The 19,783-nt window shown below is 40.7% G+C and overlaps 1 protein-coding gene across 1 annotated transcript in view; it reads left to right on the forward strand.

Annotated features, from left to right (window-relative positions):
* The first annotated feature begins 1,729 nt into the window (after positions 1-1,729).
* The window catches only part of gucy1a2 (guanylate cyclase 1, soluble, alpha 2), a 127,344-nt gene continuing 109,290 nt past the window's right edge, over positions 1,730-19,783 (forward strand). Inside the window, exon 1 of the mRNA XM_052026112.1 lies at positions 1,730-2,393. Coding sequence (XP_051882072.1) covers positions 2,196-2,393 — 198 coding nt within the window. The 5' untranslated portion in view covers positions 1,730-2,195. The remainder of the gene's footprint in view (positions 2,394-19,783) is intronic.

A 19,783-nucleotide genomic window follows, 5' to 3' on the forward strand; every position in this document is an offset into this window, starting at 1 on the left:
ATCCTCTCTCAGCAGGTAACATAGTCTCTCTGGTATTCACTTTTCTTCACTCGAAAACAAAACATGTTCAAGTTCTAAATCTTCTTACTTGTACTGAGAGATCATCTACCTGAAATGCTGATTCTGTTTCTCTGTCCCAAGATGCTGTCTGACCTGATGAGTATTTCCAGCATTTTCTATTTATATTAAAGATCATTTGGGAGCAGGTTTGCATGAAGGGAAGGACCAAGTGTTTTTTTTGTGAGGAGAGCAGCAGTGATGACAAATATGAAAGAAAGAGCAAAAGACATGAGACAGTAATCATAATGAATATATTAATAATGAATGATTAGTCCATAGTAATATTAATTTTCTATTATTCGGTGCTGAAAAATGAATCCTTCACTGAGGAGGATTAGTCGTTTTCTTCTATTTCCATTCTACCCTCCCTCAGCAATCTATGAAGGCTCTTATCCTAACTGAGTGACCTATCATCTTTTAACATGCTGTTTTTATTTAGGTTTATTTTATCCAATATCTCTACTCCATCCAGTTCCCTTTAAATACATCATTAATTCTATTCTCTTGTGAAGAGTATTGTAAAATGTTTCTTCAGTGAGTTGATCAAACCTTCTGTCCCTACTTTTATCTAATTATTTGGGCCTCCAGTTCTATAATAGTCTTTTTTTTGGATGTTGATGAAAAGAAAGTGTCCCTTTCAGATTATTTTATCTCATAAAGTGTGCGCTTCTAAAACTTTTATCAATTTCCACAAGTTTCTGTATTTTTGCTGTTTCACTTTCATTCTGAATCTGGTGCTTGTCTTAAACTTTCTCTGCTTTATTTTAACTTTTCCCATTATCATGTGGAGAGCTCCAGCTTTGGATATTTTAATTTTCTCCTTATGGGAATATTTTTGGTTTGCACCTTAACTAATTCAATTTCTGACATCTGCCAATTGTTGATTTACAGCTTTCCTGGCCAGTTTTGTTTCCAGTGGCTGTTTTCACTTATCATGTTTCTTCATCCTCTTGAGCAATTGAATGAACCCAATTATAATCACTATTGCCCTGACGTTCTCCCACTGGAACACATCACACCTGCACTCTTCTTTCACCAGCAATATTTCTAGCACTGCTTCTCTCTTTTTTAAGGAAGTTCTCATTTTTAGCACACGTTTTAGGAATTCTTCATCCTCATAGTCTACATTCGGTTTCATAAAAGTTATGGGATTAGATACAAACAACCACCTCTATTTGGAATAAACCGCGACTGTAAAAGAAAAATCAGCCCATACACTGTGCACTGCTGCGCTAAAGGAATAAAGTGAATGAAACCTGAGTTAACTCTAATAAGGCCAGCAATTAGCGATTTCAAAAATATCCACGGAGCTGCATGAATGCAGAAGCGGCTCCAGGCCAGAAAGAACAGTTAGTGAAACATTTCCCAAAACTCTTCCATGTGAGGTCACTTTCACAGCATGTGTCCACTTCAGCAAACGGCATCCCGCCAAAGAGATGAAAGGTCGGTCTCTACGGGCCGTGGAGTTGGCTGGTTTGAACAGAATTATTGCTCCCATCAGACATTAGTAACCCTTTCCATGTAATTACCCCTAACGGCGAGCCATCGTCGTTGTATGGCAATGTATATGCAGTACCCTCTCCCGTCTACTCTTTATATCCTAGCGCTAAAGTCAACATCAAACCTTGGAACTAAACTGCTTGCCAATCTTCCTTTCGAGCATTGCCTCTGTCGCATTTCTGCTTCATAGTGCTGTTATTGAGACATCAAACAATCCCCTGCCAATGTAGGAGGAAACTAATATGTTTGAAAGCCTGGCAGGGTCTGCCAGCCCCCCTGTGTGCGGGCTAATGCTGAGTGTGGCGCTTGGTCTTCCTCTCCGTCTGATGTGGGAATATTTACCAGGCGAGGAATCGAGCGCCTCGACCGCTGTCCCCTAAAATGTGTCACCGCGGCTTTTAAGGGCAATTTGGGGCGGCATTAACGACGTCTGAAAGCACGTGATCGCAGCAACCGTGAGCTTTAAAAATGTTTGTTCTCGGAGAGAAGCAAGAGAGAAGGAGGTTTGGAGAGCGGGGAGCTGGGGCTGACTGGCGCTGAGGGCTCTGAAGCTCAGGCGATGAGCCGAAACCAGCGGTGCAGAGCAGAGCTTCGGGTTCGGCGGCTTTACAGACTGATGTGCAGGATTGACCAGAATGTCTGGGAGGAAGATCTCGTCCGAGTCATTCAGCTCAACCAGCTCGGATTACCCGGACAGCCCCGAGGATGCCGGTTGTCCGTTTTCACGGCTGTTGAATGGGAAGAGCTCAGTTTCGGGGAGCAGGTCGGCGGCTCGCCGGCGCGTTAATCTGGACTGTCTAGGAGCGAGCATCCGGAAACTTGTCTTTCCAACGGTAAAGGGCACGGGAAATATTCCACCCCAACCCCCATTGCTTCATCCTTCCCACTTTACATGCCAGGCAACCCCTCTTGCCGCGGCTCCCAGACGGATACTTGCTCTGTGCAAGCAATCGCAGCACTCATGTCTTCCTAGTGGGCGTTACGGGTGGGCGCCTGTTTCTGTTTGTTTTTGTTAATCATCTCAGATGATGGTGAAAAGTTTTAGATATTTTTATTAGTGACTACTGGAGCTCTGAATCCATCACGTTATAGAGGCAGGTCTTCTCTAATTAATTAAAGTCGATGTGATATTTGGTATTTTTAGAAATAGCGACAATCTGCGATCCTTAAAGAGGCTTTCAAGCGTTCCTTAGTCATCGAAGCCATATGCATACGATTAACGGCATTGATATTACATGATCTTAAACATCTACGCAATCTCACGTTGACCACCCTGGCGTTTTTAATTTGAGAGCCTGCGGAGAGGGATGTTCTTTCAGAGTGTGCAATGTATTCATCTTTATATTTAAGTGCATTGACATAGGTAATGCTTCAGAAGAACTTTTTTTTGGTAACACCACAACTCAACTCTGAAAGGCGCTGTTATTTTTGAAAGCGATCGGGCTAATTCGACCTAACAGCTTTAATTTTTGGCTTCCTAATCCGCTCAGAGAACGCTGGCTTTTACTTTTACCTTAGTAATTTGCTGCTTTTGTAGGACATTACCTAATGCAAACCTCTCCTTTAAAACATTTGCCCCATAAACTTCTTAATTTATGAATGATACTCTTCGCCTGCTGCTCCAAAAACCCCAGTAAATTGTCTCATTCGTTTATGCCATTTCGCTGCTAAAAGAAAACTATAACAGGATTTGTTGGAAATGCAACAAATCCACCTGTGCATCGTATTATGTTAATTAGTGCAACATATACCTGTCCTTTTATCATTTTCTATATTTTAGTTACATTCCGAAGCAATGTTTTATTAATTGCATTAAATATAGCTTTTAAAAGAAGTTCAGGTGAAAAGTTACATTCTTATAAATTGGTATTTCCATTTATCATCTTGTTTGTCTCTAACGGAATTGTTCAGAAGCCGAGCTTCATAGTTTACAACCATGAACTCACACTGCCGACATTGGAAATCTGTAATAAAAGCAGGAAGTCCTGACATACTCAGCAGGTCGAGCAGCATTTGTGGATGATCGCCGATGTGAATTCTGTTTCTCCGCACATACTGCGTGACCTTCCGTGGAAGAATTGCGTAAATATTTCAGGTCAGTGAGTATCCACAGATGCTGCCCGTTTGCTGAGTTTCAGCAGCAATTCGTATTGTAGCTGAGGGATAGGTTACAGAATTTGGACAATTCTTCCAGTTTCCCCCATCCTCTCTCCACCCCAAACCGCTGCATTTTCTAGGGTATTGTTGCACAATCCCCGGTAGCTAGCCCAAGGGGACTTTTTTTTATGCCAAGGCCGAACCGAACAAAAATAAAAACAGATGAAGGGGCTCGACCCGTAACGTCGATTGCCTCCACAGAAGCTGCTCGACCCGCTGAGTTCCTCCGGCAGTTTTCCTCCAGATTCCAGCACCCGTAGTCTCTAGAATCAGCAGATCATTTAAATCTGCTGCGCTTCACGTTGATTTCAGCTCTGCTTGTAATTGAGGTCTTTTCACAACTTCTTTTGGAGCCGGTCTCTTACGGACCCATAAATGGTCAACCGATTGATAGCACCAGTGTGCCCTCGGTGAGATCAGCTCGCGTTGCAGACTAGGGCTTAAACTCGTACTTTTCCAGTCTGAATGGCTCACATTAACTGGCCGTACCTTCACCAAATCACCAAACTCGATTAGTAATGATACAAATATGTTTCATGGTGTAACAAAAAACTTCAAATACAGGCGATGAGTAATTGTGTTAATTTAGTTAGTCTGGCCATTCTAAGGCAACGGACGAATGGAGCCGAATTGTGCTCCCATGACCAGAATCTTTCAGACCTTTGTGTTTGCGCGTTGAAGGCGGGTATCGATATATCCTGCAGGTCAGATGCCACGGAATCTGATCTTCCCCTCCGCCACTGGACTCGCCATAGGGCCTGGTGGGGGAGCACTAACCTATTGAAGGGGAGGGTCGGATGCACTTCGCATCGGGCTCTTAGCTTTCCTACAAGGAAGGCGCGAATAGGGTCACCGACCCCGTGGAAAATGGTAAGTGCTTGAGTTATTTTACTTCATGTATATACACATTTGTTATTACTTTGAAGTGTTATTTAATTTATCTTTTTATACTCATTTAAATCTTCTTGAACGACTGACCATCAAACATTTAATACTGTTCAGAAAAGCCGATTATCAGGATGGATGGAGGCCTCAGCGATACATCACTGACGCCCAATTGCCGCTGGGAAGCCGCTCAATTTCATGTGCAGAGGCTCAATTTCATGTGCAGAGGCTCAGTTCCTTTGGTTTCCTGCATCAGGAAAATACTGTTGTGGATCTCGGGCGGCAAGATCAGGGGATAGTCCGGCTCCAGCACGATCCGGCCATTATCTGAAACCTGTAGTCAGATTGCGACAGGGCAATAATTTGTTTATCTTTTAAAGTTCAAAAATCCACGCAGAATGTAAAAAGAGACGCATTTTTTTTGCCAGTGATAGGAATGATGAACATCGTTTGCCAATGACGTATTTTTTGCCAACCCTAAATGATAAGGTTGAAATATTGAAATTAAATGCTAGCGGTCCTTAAAAAATGCTCCATCTGGAAAACTTATGAATTCAAAATGACTTAAATTAACATAGACCATGCGTGTTAAATAAAGGAAGAGTAGCTTCCAGAGACAAATTATCATCTTTTGAAATACTCAAACAAAATCAAAGTGACACAGCTTCAGTAGGACTACTTCATCTTCCTTCAGTCTAGGCTCCACAATTTTGCGTCTCTCCCATTGGTGTTGAAACTCCAGGATAAATCATGATTTATCATGGTATAGTGTTCCATTCCTTTCTCACTGGGCAGCGCTAGAGGGAGATTCAAAGTAACAGCTATAAGTGATGTTCTCTAAAGTTTTGGGTGCCACATCAGGCTGTAAGCAATAACATAAATAGAAGGAGCAGCACATAAATCAAGGAAAATGAATTTTAAGTGACTCCTTCTGAAAGTACAGTTGAAATAAATTGTACTTTTTGAAGAAACCATCCTGTTAGGCAGTCCCTTGGGATCAGGGATGACCTTCTTCCATTCTGGTTCTGTGGGAACTGAAGTGACTGATGAGTCCAATGTGGAAACCACAGATTTTTCCATAAATGATGGGTAGTTTGTGAGGTGATGTGCTTCTTCCACTCTTTGTCCAGAGCTTCTATTGCAAGGACCAAGGTTCTCAATGGCATCTGGAATACTCCCACTCCACCGTAAGTGTTCACGTGTCAGGGGTTCCCAGGAATCAATGGGGATGTAACCTTTTTCTAGAAGGCTTTGAGACATCCTTGAATGCTTTCCTCTATTTATCTGGTAATCCATTCCCATTGACAGAGTTCAGAACCAAGTGGTTGTTTCGGGAATGTTTCATCAAACACCCAAACAATGTTACCTGTTCAATGGAGTCATATGAATGTAACTAGGGTCTCAGTGCTGGAGAAGTTGGCCTAGAAGAGGATGCTGATCTTGGTTCACTTATATTTCCAGCAGATTTGGAGGACTTTAATATAAAGAATCTACTAATTCATAAAGATCTGACCAGTTAGATACTGACTGGTGTAACCTTGTTAGTTTATGACTATTACTAATTAAAACTATCAGTGCTTGAGCAGTCTGGATAGTAAATTTGGTGTAGTTAATACATATCTGTTTTGCCTAATTCAGTTCTATGGCAGAGCTAGCCAGATGATAGTGTCTTAACATTTATTTAATTAGAATTTTAGATCGTTCATGCATGACTTACTAAGCATTTGGTTTAAATCACATTCTGCTCACATACACACTAGATAATGACAATACTGTTTTCATCTGTACTAGCTGCATCCTTAATGTCATTAAGGGAAATATTGATGTTTGTGCTTATCACCTTTTGTTTTTGTGTTTTCTTTTTTAGAGTAGATGTTAAGAGAATGTGAGTTAATGATGTTATAACAAGGGAACAGCTATGTAAAATATTAAGTTCTGCATCATTCCTGTCTTGAATGGAGATATTGAGCAGTTATCACACTTAGTAAAGTGGAAATAGTCAGTATTAGCTGGGGAATATTCTGCAAAATATATCTGCTCACAGGTTGCCTCCAACTAGTATTGCTAAAGTATAACCATGACAGCAAAAAGAAACACTATTAATGTTTTTTCTAGCCATTCTAAAAAATTGTTCATTTTTAAATGACTAGAGGGCTTATTTTAAATGAAAATTAGCAATTGTGGAGTTCGCTAATGCCAGAAGCTAATAAATCTTATCATTACAGTTTCTCCTCCAGCATGTGTACCATCTGAATGAGATCCTTGAGCAACCAAAAATGGAAACTAAATGCACAAATTACTAAATATTTCACATTTTTTGATCCAGTAAAAAAAATGAAGTTTTAAACTAAAACAGGCAGCACAATTTTGCAGCCAATGAAACTGCAACCTTGCCTGGGTTCAGTCCTGACTTCCAGTGCTGGGTGAGTGGAGTTTGCATGTTCTCCTTGTGTTCAAGTGGGTTTCCTCTGGGTACTCTGGTTTCCTTCAGCATCCCAAAGATCTGCGAAGGTTAATTGGCCATTGTGGGTTGCTCATAGTGTGTAGGTGAGGGATAGAATCTGGGGGGAATTGATGGAGAATGTGGGGAGAAATATATTGGATCAGAGTAATTGGGTGCTTGATGGTCAGCATGGACTCGGTGGGCTGAAGGGCCTGTTTCCACACTGCATGACTCTATGTCACTTTAATTCTTAAAGGCCTTGAGGCAAAATACTTACTATTTTGGTGCCGGATGAGGCCATATTGGCGCCGGAAGAGTGGCGACACTTACGGGCTGCCCCCAGCACATTCTCAGTGACGCAAAAAGACGCATTTCACTGTGTGTTTTGATGTACATGTGACTAATAAACATCTTGTTCCTATTCCTGCTACTGGTGAATTACATTGCTGTTTGCAATGGTGATGGCTGTTGCAAACTTACATGATCAGCAGTAAAGACTAAGCTGGAAACAAATATTTGTCCATTTGAAGTGATGAAAAGAAAACACTACAAAATCAGTAACTAGTGCTTACATAGCTTTGTTTTGTACAGAATAAAAATCCATGACGCTTTACAAAGTTGTAAAGTTTACGCATCAAGCCAAAATAGTAAATATAATCAATAATGACCAAAAGGATGATTAAAGTAGATAATCTTACTGGATAACTAGATGGTGAAGGGATTTAAGAGGGAAATTCCTGAGTGGTGCTGCAGGCAACACAGATGATCTGACTAGGGGAGATAGGGGTGAAAAAAGAGAGGAAATAAATAAGGGACTGGAGTAAAAAAGAGTGCGGTATGGTAGTAACAAACAATCTGCTGGAAGTACTCAGTGGGTTGAGTAGCATCTGTGGGAGGAAAGAATGTGATGCAGGGTTTCTGGTGGAGAGTTTCAACCCGAAACGTCGGCAGTTCCTTTCCTCCCAGAGATGCTGCTCAACCCGCTGAGTTCTTGCAGCAGGTTGTTCATTGCTGCAGATTGCAGCATCTGCAATCTCTTGTGTCTCAGGGGTCTGGTAGTGTAGTGGTTAAATTACTGGATTAGCAGCCAGAGTTCTGGACCATTAATCCAGAGGCATGGGTTCAAATCACACATTGGCAGCAGGGGATTTAAATTCATGTAATTAAATAAATCCGGATTTTAAAGTGAGAATAGTTAGACTCAGTATCTTTAATTACTTGACATCCTCTGCCTTTAGAGAAGTAAATCTACCATCCTTACCTATCCTTTATTTAACTCTGGTCCCATAAATTGGCTAAATTAAGAACAGAAAATGCAGGGGATACTTAGCAGGTCAGGCAGCATCTGGGGAGATAGAAGCAGAGTTAATTTTTCATAAAGCATGCACTTTTAATTTTGTAGCCTTTAGTGTGTAAATGTAAAGTTGGATAGGCATTGCTGATTGATAGTGTCTGGATAATTGAATTGATTTTAATGCAATATCCAGAAACCTGATATTAGTCGTCCTCTTTTGTGATCAGATAATCAGTTAAAGGAAGAATGCACTGGTATTAACATGGGATGAACTGGTCGAGGACATTAATAGTTTAGTTTATACATTTTTCCAATAAGACATGTTTTTTATCTTAAGACATTGCCACTGGCAGGAAATTCTACATCACAGGAAAGGTTTTCACCATTAGTCCAATGTACATTTGCCTCAGACTTTTTGCAGGGTCATTAATGATGATCACTACTAATTTGACTTTTGTTTTAATTTGACACTCTCTATGCCACTCCTGCCATCTGTGAAGAAGCCATCATATAGGGAGGCTTTTCAAATCAATTAGATTAAAGTATCGTTATTGAGAAACATGGACTGCAAAACAAGGAGGAAGGAAGGAAGTAATATAATTTATTTTTAAATTGTGCAGCAAGTGTTTAATACTCAAACTGAGGGAGAGAGATAGAAGGGAAAAACAGAAGTGTTTGTTTATTTTTTTAAAGAGATTTTCAACTTTTGTTTTCTTCTTTATAGAATTAGAGAAGTTGTTCAGCTTTGATTTTCACACATTCTACGTTATAGATTCACTTAAAGCTGAACAATAACTATTTCATCTGTCCATAGCATGGAACTGTATTGGGTGAATACTCCTGATTCATACCATTACAGTAATTTCAATACTAAGTTTATTGGCAAGGAATACAGAATTGCCAACAGATTTCCATGATTAAATGCACATGTATGAATAAACAAGGCTTAGAGATTTACCCTGTCATAACTGTGAATGCTGATGTAGTCACTGCAAAGTCCAGGCCATTGTTTTTAATATTCTGTTTGATATATAGTTTGAATACCCTGTTTTTACACTTTCCTCATTTTGTTTGGAGTAGATATTCTAGGAATGTTAGTGACTGATTTGATTCAGTTCATAATTACTTTGTCTCAATGCAGTGAGGGGTGTAGATGGGGTGGAGTTTGTTAATTGTGTTCAGGAAGGATTCTTGACACAATATGTAGATAAGCCTACAAGATGAGAGGCTATGCTTGATTTGGTATTGGGAAATGAACCTGGTCAGGTGTCAGATCTCTCAGTGGGAGAGCATTTTGGAGATAGTGATCATAATTCTATCTCCTTTACGATAGCATTGGAGAGAGATAGGAACAGACGCACTAGAAAGGTGTTTACTTGGAGTAAAGGGAATTATGAGGCTCTCAGGCAGGAAATTGGAAGCTTAAATTGGGAACAGATGTTCTCAGGGAAAAGTACGGAAGAAATGTGGCAAATATTCAGGGGATATTTGTGTGGAGTTCTGCATAGGCATGTTCCAATGAGACAGGGGAGTCACGAGAGGATACAGCAACCGTGGTGTACAAAGGCTATAATAAATCTAGTTAAAAGGAAAAAAAAACTTACAAAAGGTACAGAGAGCTAGGTAATGTTAGAGATCTGGAAGAGTATAAGGCTAACAGGAAGGAGCTTAAGAAGGAAATTAGAGCCAGAAGGGGCCATGAGAAGGCCTTGGTGGGCAGGATTAAGGAAAACCCCAAGGCATTCTACAAGTATGTGAAGAGCAAGAGGATAAGATGTGAAAGAATAGGGCCTATCAAGTGCAGCAGTGGGAAAGTATGTATGGATCCGGAAGAAATAGCAGAGGTACTTAATGAATACTTTACATCAGTATTCACTACAGAAAAAGATCTGGGTGATTGTAGTGAGGACTTGCAGCGAGCTGAAAAGCTTGAGCATGTAGATATTAGGAAAGAGGAGGTGCTAGAACTTTTGGAAAGCATCAAGTTTGATAAGTCGCCGGGACCGGATGAGGTGTACCCCAGGCTGCTGTGGGAGGTGAGGGAGGAGATTGCGGAGTCTCTGGCGATGATCTTTGCATCATCAGTGGAGACGGGAGAGGTTCCAGAAAATTGGAGGGTTGTGGATGTCATTTCCTTGCGGCACAGTAGCATAGCGGTTAGCACAACGCTCTTACAGTGCCAGCAATCGGGGTTCGATTCCGGTCGCTGTCTGTAAGGAGTTTGTACGTTCTCCCGTGTCTGCGTGGGTTTCCTCTGGGTGCTCCGGTTTCCTCCCACATTGCAAAGACGTACGGGTAGGTTAATTTGGGTTTAAAAAAATGGGCGGCGCGGACTCGTTGGGCTGGAAGGGCCTGTTACCACGCTGTAAACAAAATAGAAAAAAAAATGGAGTAGAGATAGCCCAGGAAATTATAGACCAGTGAGTCTTACCTCAGTGGTTGGTAAACTGATGGAGAAGATCCTGAGAGGCAGGATTTATGAACATTTGGAGAGGTATAATATGATTAGGAATAGTCAGCATGGCTTTGTCAAGGGCAGGTCCTGCCTTACAAGCCTGATTGAATTTTTTGAGGATGTGACTAAACACATCGATGAAGGGAGAGCAGTAGATGTGGTGTATATGGATTTCAGCAAGGCATTTGATAAGGTACCCCATGCAAGGCTTATTGAGAAAGTAAGGAGGCATGGGATCCAAGGGGACATTGCAATGTGGATCCAGAACTGGCTGGCCCACAGAAGGCAAAGAGTGGTTGTTGAAGGGTCATATTCTGCGTGGAGGTCAGTGACCAGTGGTGTACCTCAGGGATCTGTCCTGGGACCCTTAGTCTTTGTGATTTTTTTATAAACGACCTGGATGAGAAAGTGGAGGGATGGGTTAGTAAGTTTGCAGATGACACAAAGGTTGGATGTGTAGTGGATAGTATAGAGGGCTGTCAGAGGTTACAGCAGGACATAGATAGGATGCAAAGTTGGGCTGCGAAGTGGCAGATGCAGTTCAACCCAGATAAGTGTGAAGTGGTTCATTTTGATAGGTCAAATATGATGGCAGAGTATAGTATTAATGGTAGGACTCTTCGCAGTGTGGAGGATCAGACGGATCTTGCGGTCCGAGTCCATAGGACGCTCAAAGCAGCTGCACAGGTTGACTCTGTGGTTAAGAAGGCATATGGTGTATTGTCCTTCATCAATGGTGGAATTGAATTTAGGAGCTGAGAGGTAATGTTTCAGCTATATAGGACCCTGGTCAGACCCCACTTGGAGTACTGTGCTCAGTTCTGGTCGCCTCACTGCAGGAAGGATGTGGAAACCATTGAAAGGATGCAGAGGAGATTTACAAGAATGCTACCTGGATTGCAGGGCATGCCTTATGAAAGCAGGTTGAGAGAATTTGGCCTTTTCTCCTTGGAGTGACGGAGGATGAGGGGGGACCTGATAGAGGTCTACAAGATGATGAGAGGTATTGATAGGGTAGATAGTCAGAGGCTTTTCCCCAGGGCTGAAATGGTTGCCACAAGAGGACACAGGTTTAAGGTGCTGGGGAGTAGGTATAGAGGAGATGTCAGGGGTAAGTTTTTTTACTCAGAGAGTGGTGAGTGTGTGGAATGGGCTGCCGGCAACGGTGGTGGAAGCAGAAACAGTAGGGTCTTTTAAGAAACTTTTGGATAGGTACGTGGAGCTGAGAAAAATAGAGGGCTATGGGTCAGCCTAGTAATTTCTGAGGTAGGGACATGCTCAGTACAGCTTTGTGGGCCGAAGGGCCTGAATTGTGCTGTAGGTTTTCTATGTTCTATGTTTCTAATAATGAAAGAAACTGGGAAAATGTAACTAGAGAGTTGAGAAATAATTGTATAGTCAACTACACTATAATATTTTGTGATTGTAAATGGAGTTCAACTTCACATGAACTGAAAATACACAATAAACTTGTGATTTTAGTTTCCAACTTATCCTTTGAACTGAATTAGAACCAAAGTTAATAAGAAATGTTTCTGCAGGAATGTTGCTACTCCCCAAGAAGGGTGTTACTTGGATGTACGTACTGGAAAACTGCAGCTGCCCACTGAAAATTTCTCAAAATATGCTCCCACCAAGAGCACCAATCATGAAATTAGCTGTATGGTTCACACCAAGTACAGTATAGTTAGCCACTTAAACTAAGAGTTGTAGGGTAACATTCTGTATTTTTGTTAGCAAAAAGTCAGCAGGAAAGCCATCTCTTAGCTAATTTTTGTTTGGTAAACTGAGATGTTTTGAGGTTTTGGCCATTGGTTATCAGAGTTCTCCTTTTGTAAAAGTAAGACTAGACTGAAACTGGTGATATAATTTGATACTGTTGAATTGCATCATACTTGGAACGAGTATCAGTCTCAGTACGAACATCCATTACAAGCCTACTGTTCCCACAGCTTTCATGACTATTCTTCCTCCAACCCTATCTCCTGTAGGGATTACATTCTATTCTCCCAGTTCTTCTGCCTTCTTCATATTTTTTCTGATGGCAAGACTTTCCACATAGGTGCCTCTGAGATATTTTTTCCTCCTCCTTGAACAGTGGCTTCTCATCTACCATTTGTAGATATAGCCCTGACTACATCTTATCTATTTTCTGCACCTCTGCCCTCTCATCCCCTCTCCTGGATAGAGTTCCCCTGGTCCTCATCTTCCACCCCACTAGCCTCCACATTTAATGGATCATCCTTCACAATTTTCGCCAGCTTCAATAACAGTTTGCCTCTCTCCATCAGCACAGCCTGATCTGCTAAGCGTGAAATACAGCCCTGCATTTCACACCTTCTTTGCCTTCATTCTTTTCCACTTTCACCCTCATCTCGCAGCTTTTGTTCCATTTTTTTTCTTTCTCTTACTACCTCCATTAACCCATTGACCTGATGGCATCTACAGTTAGTCACCATGACTACACTGGCCTTGCCCTATCAGAGATATTTGCTTTGTCCTATCTATCCCATCTCCACTTCCTGTGCAACTTCAAGCTAATTCATTTTTCTCCCTTTCCCTATTCTGATGATGGGTTTTTGAGCTGACATGCTAACTCTGTTTTTCTTTCTGCAGATGCTGGTTGATCTGCTTGAGTGTTTCTAGAATTTTGTGTCTTTATTTCAGATTTCCAGCATCTGCAGCTTTTTGATTTTCACTTGTAGTTTTGAAGTGCAGTTACTATTGTTATGTATGAAGCAAGGCAGCCAATTTGCCCCCAAAATGTACCAGAAACAACCATGTTGTCATGTTTAGATAGTCTATTTTAGTGATGTTGGTTAAGTGATAAATGTTGGTAAGAAAATACAGATCAGAGCTTTCCAGTTCTTTAGAATGGTTCTATGGATTTTTTTATGCCAACCTGATAGCCTTTACTATCTTGGTTTAACATCACATCACGTCCAACAGCCCTTAGTTAAAGGTATACAGTACTTGTTCAGCACTACATTCAAATATCAGTCAAGATTTTGTTGTTAGGGCTTTGTGGTTCTTGAACTTGCAGCCTTTTGACTTAGAGGCAAGAATGCTAGTACTGAGCTATGGCACACAGAAATTAATGAGAAAGCACAATGTATTTTATCAAGATGATATAGTCCTCATGGAAAATCCTTATTAAGCAATATCTTGATTCTGCAAAGGTTAATTGTCTGATGATGTTAAACTCCCAATGTCGCTTCTTGAAAAGACTCTTTCATCAATCTTAAGCTGAACTTGAATTTTTGTCAGAAGCTGTAGGTGTTTTGTGAAGGAGTTTGAATTATGTTAGAAAGTGATACACTTTGTAGGCTTGTAGGAAGAGGTATAGTCATTATTTATTTTTAATCTAACTAAAATGTTATCTGAAAATTGATGTCATATACTAAAGCTGTTTACATATTCTGATGTTTCATCAAGAAAAGTCATTTTGCATGAAATAGCACAGAATGTGGGAGTTTAAGTCTGCGTAGGAGCACAGCTGACAATGGATGGATCATTTCAACCATATGTAGATCCTTGCACACTGATATGGTTTGATTATAATTGTAAAATGTCAACAAGAGCTCAGAGACTTGAGCACATAACTCAGGCTGGCACCTCAGCGTCATGATTGGGTACTGTTGTAAATGCAATACTTAGGGTGAGATTTTAAACTGATAATTTGTCAATTTTGAAGAGTGGGGGCACTCTTCTGTTGTCCCGGCCATGTTTAACTATCAGTTGGTGCAACCAAAACAATTGATCCATCTGTTTATCAATGTTTCTGTTACCTTGTGGTGTACAAATTGGCTGCTGCAGTTCATACGCAACAATAATGCACTGCAGAAGCACCTCATTAACCCTAAAGCACTTTGTGATTGCTTAAGATCATGATAACTGCTATTTTAATGCAAGTGCTTTTTTTGCTTACCTTATTTCTGTTTGTGGGAACTTGTTGTCTGCAAATTGGCTGCTACGGTTCTTACATTACGACAGTGAACACACTTTGAAAGTACTTAATTGTTTGTAAAACAGGGTTGTCCCAAGTTGCAAAATGTGGATGTTTTCCCTTGTACCAGATGGATAAATACACTTGTACATTCAGAATTCTCTTCTATTTGGGGTGGGTGACACACAGCACCTTAACATTGACAATCACCATCCCATTTGTCTGGAGCGTTGGGGGAGAGGAAGTGTTGATGTTTTGGGTTGAGACCCTGCATTATGAATGAGAGGGGAGAAGGAAGATAGCTGGTATAAAGAGGAAAGGGGGAGTGGTGAAACGGGCTGGTAGGTGATAAGTGGACAAAGGAGGGGTGAGGAATGATGGGCAAATAGAGTCAGGTGTTTATCATAAATGTGAGTGGATAGTTTGTATCCTGAGATGGAGACAGAAAGATCCAGAAAAGGGAGACTTCTCTCATTTCTGATACTTCTCTCCCTCTTCTGGATCTTCCTGTCTCCATCTCAGGAGACAAACTATCCACTGACATTTACTATAAATGCACTGACTCCCACAGCTACTGAGACCACACCTCTCCCTGTCTTCCTGAGTCTTGTAAGGAAACCATCCTTTTCTCCTAGTTTCTCTGTCTCTGCCACATCTGCTGTCAAGATGAGGCCTTCCATTTCAGGACATCTGAAATGTCCTCCTTGGAAAACGTGCCTTCCCTCTTTCACATTTCTTCTGCTTCCCAAACTTCTGCTCTTCACCCCATTCTTCCAGACAACAGAGATAGAGTTCCCCTAATCCACACTTTTCACCCAGTTCGTCTCTGCATCCAGCATATCATTGTCATTTCTACCAACTGTAACAAGATCCCACCACAAGCCACATCTAACCCCTCCCCACCCTTTTCTGCCTTCCACAGGGACCAGTCTCTCTGTGACTCCCTCGTCTGTTCACTCCTCCCTATCTACCCCTCCATGACCCTGCACTTCCCTTTGCAACAGCAGGAGGTGTAACGCTTGTTCCTACACCTCCTCTCTCACTACCATCCAGGGATGTAGACAGCTCTTCCAGATGAAGCAAAGATTGACATCCATCTCCTCCAACCTCATCTACTTCATTTGGTGTCCAATGTGGCCTCCTCTACATCAGCAAGACCAAGCATAGACTAGGTGACCAGTTTGCAGAGCACCTGCACTCTGTCCACAGTGGCCATCCTGAGCTCCCAATTGCATGTCATTTCAACTCCCCTTCCCATTCCCACCCTGTCCTGTCCATCCTTGGCCTTCTCTACTGCCAGGGTAAGGCCTAACACAAATTAGAACAACAACAACACCTATTCCATCTACAACTCAATGGTATGAACATTACATTTTCAAACTTCAGGTCACCCTTTCCCCCTTCCCACCCCCCTCCAATTCACTTCTGATCCTCCCATTTTTGTTCCCTTTCCCATACCCCACCCACTCCCTTATCACCCATTCTCCCCTGCCCCCTCCTGGTTTCATCTACCTACTCCCCACACATTTCACCCACTGGATCCCCTCCCCCATCTGGTTCCATCTGCCCTACATCTCTCCTTTAACGGTTCCCATTATCACCTTCCTTACTTATCCGATTCCAGCAATTATAGCCTTCGAGTCCCCACTTATCACCCTCCACGAGCTCTCTCCACCTTCATCCCACCTGGCTCCATCTGCCGCTTTTGTTTTTCCTTGTCTGCTTACACCTATCACCCACCTGCCATTTCCACCCCACCTGGCTCCATCTGTCCTTCCATCCCTCACTCTCCTTGGTCCACCTATCACCCACTGGCCTCTGACTCACCACATCTGCAATCTCTTGTGTCACTATCTTATTTGTAGTAGGCGCTGGCACATAGGCACACAACACAGAGATGAAGGTGATAATGTTAGAGGAAGGGATGGATGTGGGCATAGCTGGCAGAGCTTCAAACATACTGAGTTCCTATTGATTAATATGCATTTGTAGATCTTTATGAATTTGCTTTCATATGGAGCACAGCATTTCTGTTGAAGAACTACTTTCCTTCTTATGGCTGGCATTAGTTTCAGGGGTATATTTGAAGTTGACCTGTTGGTATTTTCTATCACAGGATGTTAATGAAGCAAATCCCAGTTTTGTAATTTGAACAATATTTACACTGGCAAAATACAAAAAGTTGTTTAATTGGTTTCAGTATGCTCTCAATTTTGTTCATTAAATAATTCATAGTTTGTGACATACCAATGAATAATGATTTTTGCTAATACATTTTTGGACCTATTTTTTTCTGCTCCCAATTAATAATTTGATGTAAATTTGTTTCTATACAAAAAATTGATTTTAATATTTTTCTTTTTTTTCTTGAATGCCCACCTTTTGTTGTCACATGAGTATTTATGTACCTTTGTTAAACAGCTGTTTGATCATAAGGTGTACACAGTAATAATCGGTCGTCTTCTCTTATCGCTTGATGACCACACACTCTCTCATTCTATATGAAAACTGGAAGTTTTCTAATCTCCATGGTTTAGTATCTGACAGGACTGTGCCACTACCAGTTGGAGAAAGAGGAGCTCAGGGTAGGCCCTTCATTAGTATGTTTAGATCATCTGTTTTAGTGATGTTGGTTAAGCAATAAATGTTGGCCAGAAAATACAGATGAGAGGTTTTCAGTTCTTTAGAATTATTCTGTGGGATTTTTCACGCCAACCTGAGAGTCTTGCATTAGAATATTAATCTGTAAATATTTAACACATTTGTTTTATTCTGACTATTTTAATGAGCTGTCAAAGTTTAGTCTAGCATGCATCTGATCTATTTTGGGCCAAATCGCCACTCCCATTGGAACCCATACTTTGGTTTGAAAGTTGTTTTGATTCAACTATTCCTTTATCCAGTAAACCTCTCTTCTGGATAAAGTTGGATGTAGTTGGCAGCACTAAACTGCCAAAACAAATAGGAAGCCTATTTTATACTATGACAAATTTCTGTTTTCAACATCTTCATTGTTTAACTTCAGTGGTGAATTACAGACTGTAACATGTTACATATGCAACAGAAGGCCATGTGGCCCCTCAGGCCTGCTCTGTTGTTCAAAAAAGATTATGGCTGATCCTGTGCCTTATCCATTTTCCCTCCTGGTCCTTGTATCCTTTCATTCCCTTTAGTGCCTAAAACATTCATCTATCTCAGCTTTGATTATACTCTGACTGAATATCCACAGTCTAGTAAGATAGAGGATTTCAAAGAAGCTTAGATGATACCACCAGCTTGGTGAATGATGCTTGACATTTATTTACATAATCTTAGGCCTGAAATATGTTATTTAATTGAAATATACAGAATGTGTATAATAAATCCAAACATACCTTTTTTTGTGGTAGCAATGTATGGTGGGCTCTAACGGCTCCCTTGTATGACAAGATGGACTCTTGACCTAACAATCTACCTCGTCATGACCTTGCACCTTATTGTCTGCCTGCACTGCACTTTCTCTGTAACTGTAACACATTGTTCTGCATTCTGTTATTGCTTTTCTCTTGTACTACCTCAGAGTACTGATGTGATGAAATGATCTGTATAGATGGCATGCAAAACAAAGCTTTTCACTGTACCTCAGTACACGTGATGATAATAAACCAGTTTACCAATTTAAAATCAAAATTATAATTTACCATAAGATTCTTCACCAAAATCAAATATAGGGTATTAAAAGCAATACCTTATTTTGATGTGGTCTCTCCTCACGCTTGAAGTGTGCTCTGAAGTTTGCAGTGATTGTACCTCAGCTTTCAGATTTTACTCTAAGCTTTTTCTTTTAATACACATAACTAATTTATAACACTACCATTTAATTGATAGTGTGACTAGGGCTTCATCACTGTAGGTACAGCAAGCTGTACAGGACTGCCATAGTTTATGCATAAAGTAGTATTACATTAGGAATTTGAAATGAAACTCTGAAAAATTTATCATAACACAATGGAAGCTAAGATGTGTCACCTTTTAGGAACGTACTGGAAAATAGATTATTAATCATTAAGTTTTACAGTTAATGGTGGACAATGATGCCAAGTTGTATAATTTGACAACTAATATCAGGATCTATTGTATTGACTAATAATTAGTTTATTATTTACTCAAATTTTTCCATATTTTCTTTTGAATTCACCTTAACTTCTACTACAATCTCATTAATTTATGATAGTTTGACCAACTCTTTCTATTTCTGATGACGACAAGTCTCTAATTGAGAATGTAAGAGTTGGATGATAGTGTTGAGGGTTTAGTGCTGAGGAACTGATAACTAGTTGTGAGCTTTCAGTCATCTCATTATTTTCACAAGATTTCCTGGGAGGAAAGGATGATGTTGTGATGCAAATGCTGCCTGACCTGAGTATTACCAACATTTCTGTTTTTATTTTAAGTGTTCCAGTCTTGCTTTTCACTGTCCATGTTTGTAAAGTATATATTTAAACCTTAATTGTTAATAATCAACAATTAATGATACTTTGAGGCAAGGTTCAGTCAGCCACTCTTGCTGCAAGTGTTGCTGCCAATGATTCATTGAAGGTGGAGGTTTGTGGGCTGGAAAGTGAGGACAAGAGGAATCTGGATGGGAGGAGAGAGACTGAGAGCTGAAGTGCAGGAAATGGAACAGATGTGCTTGAGGGTTCTCTGAACTCTAGTGGAGGAAAAGCCATAGATATCACAGATTCTCTGGACATAACCTCTACTTCAGTGAGATGTTAAGGAAAAAGTAAGGTGTTATAGAGGCACTGGTGTGAAAAATGAAGGCATCAGAATTAACAGAAAAGAGTTGGAACAACTGGGACAATGAAAACAGGGTGGTAAGAGATGCAGCCAAGATAGTTGTGGGTGTCTGAGGGCTTATAATGAATATTGTGTTAAATGGGCATAGTAGATTTTCATATTCTCATAATTATGTTTATAAGAGTGCATTGATAACACTAAATAATTTTGTTCAATGTTTCATGATTAGGGCGCACACGGGTGATAAAAGCTACCGCAGCCAAA

This window comes from Pristis pectinata, chromosome 11, assembly GCF_009764475.1.
Source record: "Pristis pectinata isolate sPriPec2 chromosome 11, sPriPec2.1.pri, whole genome shotgun sequence".
NCBI lineage: Eukaryota > Metazoa > Chordata > Chondrichthyes > Rhinopristiformes > Pristidae > Pristis > Pristis pectinata.